At 53.5% G+C, this 6,000-nt stretch overlaps 1 protein-coding gene across 2 annotated transcripts in view; it reads left to right on the top strand.

Moving 5' to 3' along the window:
- The first annotated feature begins 593 nt into the window (after nucleotides 1-593).
- Nucleotides 594-6,000, top strand: part of VRK3 (VRK serine/threonine kinase 3) — a 362,077-nt gene continuing 356,670 nt past the window's right edge. For both annotated transcript variants that reach the window (XM_071761062.1, XM_071761060.1), the window contains exons 1-7: nucleotides 594-739; nucleotides 829-1,166; nucleotides 2,298-2,350; nucleotides 4,075-4,141; nucleotides 4,830-4,914; nucleotides 5,346-5,448; nucleotides 5,788-5,880. In XM_071761062.1, coding sequence (XP_071617163.1) covers nucleotides 630-739; nucleotides 829-1,166; nucleotides 2,298-2,350; nucleotides 4,075-4,141; nucleotides 4,830-4,914; nucleotides 5,346-5,448; nucleotides 5,788-5,880 — 849 coding nt within the window. In that variant the 5' untranslated portion in view covers nucleotides 594-629. The remainder of the gene's footprint in view (nucleotides 740-828; nucleotides 1,167-2,297; nucleotides 2,351-4,074; nucleotides 4,142-4,829; nucleotides 4,915-5,345; nucleotides 5,449-5,787; nucleotides 5,881-6,000) is intronic.

Raw genomic sequence — 6,000 nt, 5'->3', positions numbered from 1 at the left:
AGCAGGTTGTCCCCTTCCAGCCCCAGGGGACTGCACATCCTCACCAGCCCCTTCCCTCTGGAGCTGTGGGCTCTGGGTGCTGGGCCCCTTCCCCAAACCAACCTATTCATGCTCCAGAAGGGAAAGCTCTAATCCCACCACCTCGTTTTTTCAGGCACCATCTCGGTGCCTGCCTGAGGTTTCCAGGTGTACGACGTGCACCCGGGTCGGTGGGTACAGACCCCGGGCAGTTCCAGCTCCGGGTGATTGATTAACTCCAGCACTCATTAACACAGCACAAACTTTCCTGGAGGTCTCAGATGGTTTGGAAGCGACTCGCTGATGTCCCTTCTCAAGTAACCAACGAACCGCGGGGCCCAGCGCTGGGGGGACACTGGGGTCACCGCCTGAGGGAGCCCTGAGGACACCCCCGAGCCGCCCGACAGAGGGGTGCCTCCTTCCCCCTGCTCCAGCACAGACTGCCCGGGGACGGGCTGCCGGCCTCTGCCCGCACAGCCCCCTCCTCTCCGGGCGGCCATGAGCCCTGGTGCCTCCCGGTGCCTCCCGGTGCCTCCCGGTGCCTCCCGGTGCCTCCCGGTGCCTCCCGGTGTCCCTCAGCCCCGCCCCGCCAGGCGGGCGGCCTCCCGCGCATGCGCTGTGCGGTCCGTTTGCGGGCAGCTGCCGGTGCCGCCATGTCGGGCCGCGGGCGGAGACGGCGGGCGGAGCCGTCCGGGGCTGAGGCGGCCGATGCCTCCCCGAGGTGGTGGTAGTGGTGGTGGGAGGGGAGCGGGTCGGAGGGCTCCGGTCCGGTCCGGCAGGAGCTGACGGTTGTCCCCGCTGTGTCCGCAGGCTGTGCCGGTTCTGCCCGCAGTGCGGGAGCGGTGTGGAGCCCACCTTCCGCTTCTGCCCGGCCTGCGGAGACAAACTGCCCGCACCGCGGGAGGAGGAGACGGAGCAGACGGTGCCGACCCCTCCACCGCAGCGGCTCCGGAGCCCCGTGGCCTCCCCGCGGGCTTCCCCAGCCCGGAGCTCGCTCGGAGCCCGGTCCAGCTGCCGCTCGCCCCGCAAGCCGCGGTCCGGGCCAGTTGTGCCGCTGCCGGCCGAGGCGGTGCTGACCGACCAGGGCGGCCGGCGGTGGAGGCTGCTCCGGCTCCTGGAGCAGGGAGACTGCGGGCTGATATACGAAGGTGCTGTAGGGTGCGGGGCTGGTGGGGGAGCCAGGCAGGAGCAGGGCCCGCTGCGGGCTGTCAGGCCCGGGACCCCGCAGGCTCCGGTTCCTGGCCCGCCAGGACCCGCCGTGGGGCCGTGCGGAGGTGGGGACGCTCCACGGGTGTCCCCCGGGTGGCAGCGACCGACCCGGCCCGGGTCTGTCCTTCCAGACCTCCCAGTGCGGGGCTGGGCTGCTCATGGCCCAAAAATGCAAAGCCTGGGGACCGGGCTTCCTCTTCTGGGTTTTGGGTCCAAAAGTGGAACAAAGCCGGTACCGCACAGGAGCTCCCGAGGTGCAGGTGGTGTCGGTATGGATTGAGTATCGGTTCAGGGCTCTCAGACTGTGCTGGAGGCCAAAAAGAAAGCAGCTAAATCATTGGGCACTGCTGATCTCTCCAGCCTCGCTGTAAACCCAAAGGAGAGGTTTTGATCTTATTCTCTGTTTTTAAATTGGAAACACTCTTCAGGAGGGGTTTTCTCCATCATTAAGGTTTGCCCAATATTTGGCTTTAGTTTTTTTTAAAATTATGCTGTTTTATAACAAAGCCCAGGCATCCTCCCATGTCATTAAAAATATGTCATCTTAGAGAAAATCCATGTTGTTATAGCAGAGGAGGCTTTTAGGGAAGCACCTTTTGGGTGACAAGGAGCAGGAGAAGAGGAGCTACCTTAAGGCCAAGTAACTTTTAACACCCATGCCAGGCAGAAGGGATTTTGGCATCTCTTACAGAGCTGACAGGCTCTGGTGAGCTGCAGGGAATGCTCAGAAGTTGAATTTGGGGGTGCCATTCAGCTTCTACTAATGATGTGTTCTTTGCTTACCACCTTTGAAGCACCCCACCACTGTAGCCATGCCCAGATGCTTCTGTGACTTAGGCAGCACTGCACTTGAAGCATGTCAGGGGTGCTGTGCTTCCAGAGCAAGGTAAGAATTATTTTGTAGTAATCTGGGAAGATGCCATTGCAGAGGATGCTTTTGCAAAGATGGAGTGGAAGAAGCAGAGGACAAGTACAAGTCAGGTGTCCAGGCTGTGTTTAATGATGTAGCTGAAAGTCCAAGTACCTCTTTTTTGTGCTCCTGTAACCACCTCTGTTCCATCCTTCCACAGCACAGTCAGCATCTGGAACCTGCCCTCAAAAGCAAAGATACACCCTCAAACTTGTGAGTTTTGATCTGTTTGGGTAAGGAATAGTGCACAGTGCCCAGCACCTGATCTGTTTGGCTTGCATGGCTAAGAGTGTCTGAGGAATTCAGAGAAAGTGATCAGGGAGACCCTTTCTAGCTGAGGAGATGGATGTAACTCCCTGAGAGTGTTGTGGATATCAGGAGCAGTTGGCTTTTCCACTAAAGGTGTGAAGAAAAATAAAGAGGATTAAAAAAAAGAAAAGCCTTCATCTCATAAGGTCTCCTCCTCAAGCTACCAAGCTCTGTGATCTCCAGAACTGAATCTGGTGCTGTAAGGTGGAGATAATCAGACATTATTGTCAGACCTGCTTTGTTCCTGTGTCCCTGCTGAAGTCTGGGGAAACTGAGGGGGTTAGAAATGGATGGCTGTGCTGGGGCAGTGTGATGAACCAGCACTGAGAGACTCTGTAAGGCCAGAGCACATCTCCAAATCAAGCAGTAATTACAGTTGGAGTTCCAAAACAGCTTTCTAGGTACTTGCCAGTAATTTAGGTTCTCCAGAAACAGGTTGTTCCCAGCAGTAGCTGCTCAGCAGTGGAAATTAAGTTGATCAGTTTTCAGTAGCTCACAGATCAGAGCAGAAAGACTGTTTTCCTGTCTGCTGTGGCTCCTTGGGGCTTGCTTGTCTCTGGAAAGACCTGTGATCAGTAATGGCTCCAGAGGGGACCTGGTGGTTCCCATTTTTGTGGGCACTTGAAAAATCCTTCTCCCTTTTGTTAGTCCCTTTGCCAATTGGTGGGAAAATAAACACTTCTGTGCTCAACACTTCCAAGTCCTTGGGTTTGTACCTTTGGCACCCATCAGCATTTTGCTCAGCAGTCCAGCCCAGCCCTTGTGGTTGCAGAGGACTGTGGAGTATGATATGGCACAGGAGAGTGTTTTGGCTCTCCTAGGTTTGGCTCAGATCAACTTGCCAGGCAAGGTGCAGAATAAAATATCCTCCTGAACGTGGTTGGTTGTGTTGTCTAGAGCCTGCTGCTGATCCTCCAGCTACCTTGGCCAGTTGTGGGTAGGGCCTTTGGTATCAAACCAGCCAGAATGTAAAACTCTTGCCTCCTCCCATGCCAAACCTGCCCTAAGTTAGCTTGCAGTATGCTGAGTACACACATACATGTGCATAGGGAAATGCTTACATATTGACTGGGAACTCTATGCAGTTCAGATCACTTGATAGCAGTAGTAAAAGAGGCACTGGTGTAAAAAGATGGATCAGAAGATGTCAGCACATGACCCAGACACCTGAGTGTCACAAATAGGGACTCGACTCACTTTCTGACAACTGGAATAACATGCTACAGCTTTTTGCTGGGACTTGCCTGTTGGCAGAAATGACCTCGTGTGCTGAGGATAAGAAGGTTGTCTCTGGCTCCTCTTAAACTCACAGCTTTGGGGCTAGAGCTCAGTCTAGTGATGATCTGCATTCTCTGGATGAGAGTGGTAGTGCTTGAAATGCCCAGTGTGAGAGAGCCCCACTCCCTTTTCTGTGCTGCTGCTTGGAATTCACGTGGTTGTTAGCATTAAATAGTGAACCAAAAAAGATCTGACCTCTGGTCTCAGCTCTGCTGCTGATCTGGGATTTTGGGGATGGTGGTGTTGGTGTTGCTTTCTTTAAAATGAGCAGCGTAGCAATCTTGCTCAAGCTGCCCTTTCCAGCAGGGGGTGTGTGGCTGAAGTAGTGTTCCCCTTCCTGTTCCCTTTAGGATGTCAAAGATGGCAGGATCTACAACGAACAGAACTTTTTCCAGCGAGCTGCAAAGGCAGGCACAGGTTGGTGCTGCTGGGCAGGCAAGGCTGCTTGTTAGGAAGCTGGCATCCCTCTCTCATCACTTACGTGAGTCCCTCAGGAGGCCAGGCAAGGATAAATTCATTGCTTGGTTGTGCCAGGGTGCTGAGAAGCTCAGCCAAGTCCCTCTGTCCCTTGTGACACTGCAGTATTGGCATTTTGAAGCTTTCTTGCTTTGTCTTCATCTTCCTGGTGGCTGCTCAGCCCTGCAGCCTGTCCTGCCTTGGCTCCCCCTCTCTCCTCTGCCCCTTCCTTGGATGTTTCCCTCAGCTGCTGTCTGGTATTTACTCCATTGACCCAAAAACCTGAGCAAAGCTGACCAGGGAATGTGGGCAGGTGTTTTCAGCAGAGGTGATGGAGGGATTTGTGTCAAACCTGCATTTCTGGGAGGACCATAAAAAAATGGGCTTCTCCATCCCACTCTATCTCCCTCTCCTTGTTTTACCCCACCCTATGGCAACCAAATTCCCTCTGGTGTTCCCAGCAGCTTTTCTGTCTTACTCATGCTCTGTAGTGCTGTGTGGGGTGACATGTCCCAGGCTGGCATTCCTGGGACAGAAACATGAGAGAGGCTTCCAGCTGTGAGCAGACCTTTGGAGAAAAGATGTCCCTGAGTGAGCTCCTTTGTTCTGGAGCTTCTGCTCCACTCTGTCCTCTTCTTTCCTCTTCTAGTGGAGAAGTGGAAGAAGTGGCACTCTGTGCCCTTGCTGGGAATCCCCAATTGCCTTGGCTTTGGACTGCATGCAGAGAGCTACAGGTGAGGTGACACCACAAAGGGCAGAGCTGAGCATTTTTGTCCACAACTGCCATCTTCTTGGGCTTTCTCTCTTCATGCTGTTTGCTGTTGTCATTGTTCCCTGAGCTCTAACCTCACACACTGCTGCTGTCTCATTTATTAACAAATGCTTTGCCTCTTTTGTTACCTTGGTTCCTTCAGTCCTTTTGTTGCTGATGTACTCATTGCTTTTGCTGCTTCTGTCCCTCAAGCCAGGGGACACCTTTTCCCTGCCTTTAAAGTTAACATAAAAGGGAGACTGAGACTGTGTATCTGCAGCAGGAGAGCAGAATTTCTCACCTTTTCAAAGATCTTGATCTAATCAGGTCACCTTGGGATCTAATCCAGGTGGATTGCTTGATGACTGCTGAAGTGGTTCCAACTCGGGTTCTGCTAAGCTTTGTCTCTTGTAGGTTTTTGGTGTTCTCTGATTTAGGAAGAACTCTTCAGTCAGTCCTGAATGATGGCTTACACCTCCTGAGGGAGAAGGCAGCTTTTCAGATTGCAGTCCGGATGGTATGTAGGGAACTAATTCTTCCCATGAGACTTTCAGGAAACACATCCTGGTGTTTGGAAGCTGATCCAGGGGGTTAGCTGGGGTCTCTCAGTAGTATCCCTCAAGCCTGTTGTAAACTGGAGTAACATCTTTTCAGTAATTTTTTTAGTAATATGTCATCCTGAAGGATTTGGAGTCAGGAGAGTGAGAGAAACTTGACTCTTGAAAATCAGAGGCTGTGAGATGTGGTGCTTTTTGTGCTCCTCTGTACAGTGACAGGGAGGTGGGGAGGGTTGAGCTTGATAATAGCCAGGCTACTGCATGGCTCTGATATGCTTGCCTCTTCTCTTTCCTCCTAGCTAGACTGCCTGGAGTACATCCATGAAAACGAGTATGTGCATGGGGACATCACAGCTGAGAACATCTATTTGAACCCAGCAGATCTCACACAGGTAGGGAGAGGGAGCAAGTGTGAAATGGGACAGGGTGACAGCCAGGTCCCTGCTGCTGGCCAGGGGTGCAGTGTGGTCTGTGCAGTGCTCAAGCAGGTGCTGTGGTGCAGGATGTGCTCA

This window comes from Heliangelus exortis, chromosome 17 (genome assembly GCF_036169615.1).
Source record: "Heliangelus exortis chromosome 17, bHelExo1.hap1, whole genome shotgun sequence".
NCBI lineage: Eukaryota > Metazoa > Chordata > Aves > Apodiformes > Trochilidae > Heliangelus > Heliangelus exortis.
This window is presented reverse-complemented; position numbering and strand designations above follow the sequence as displayed.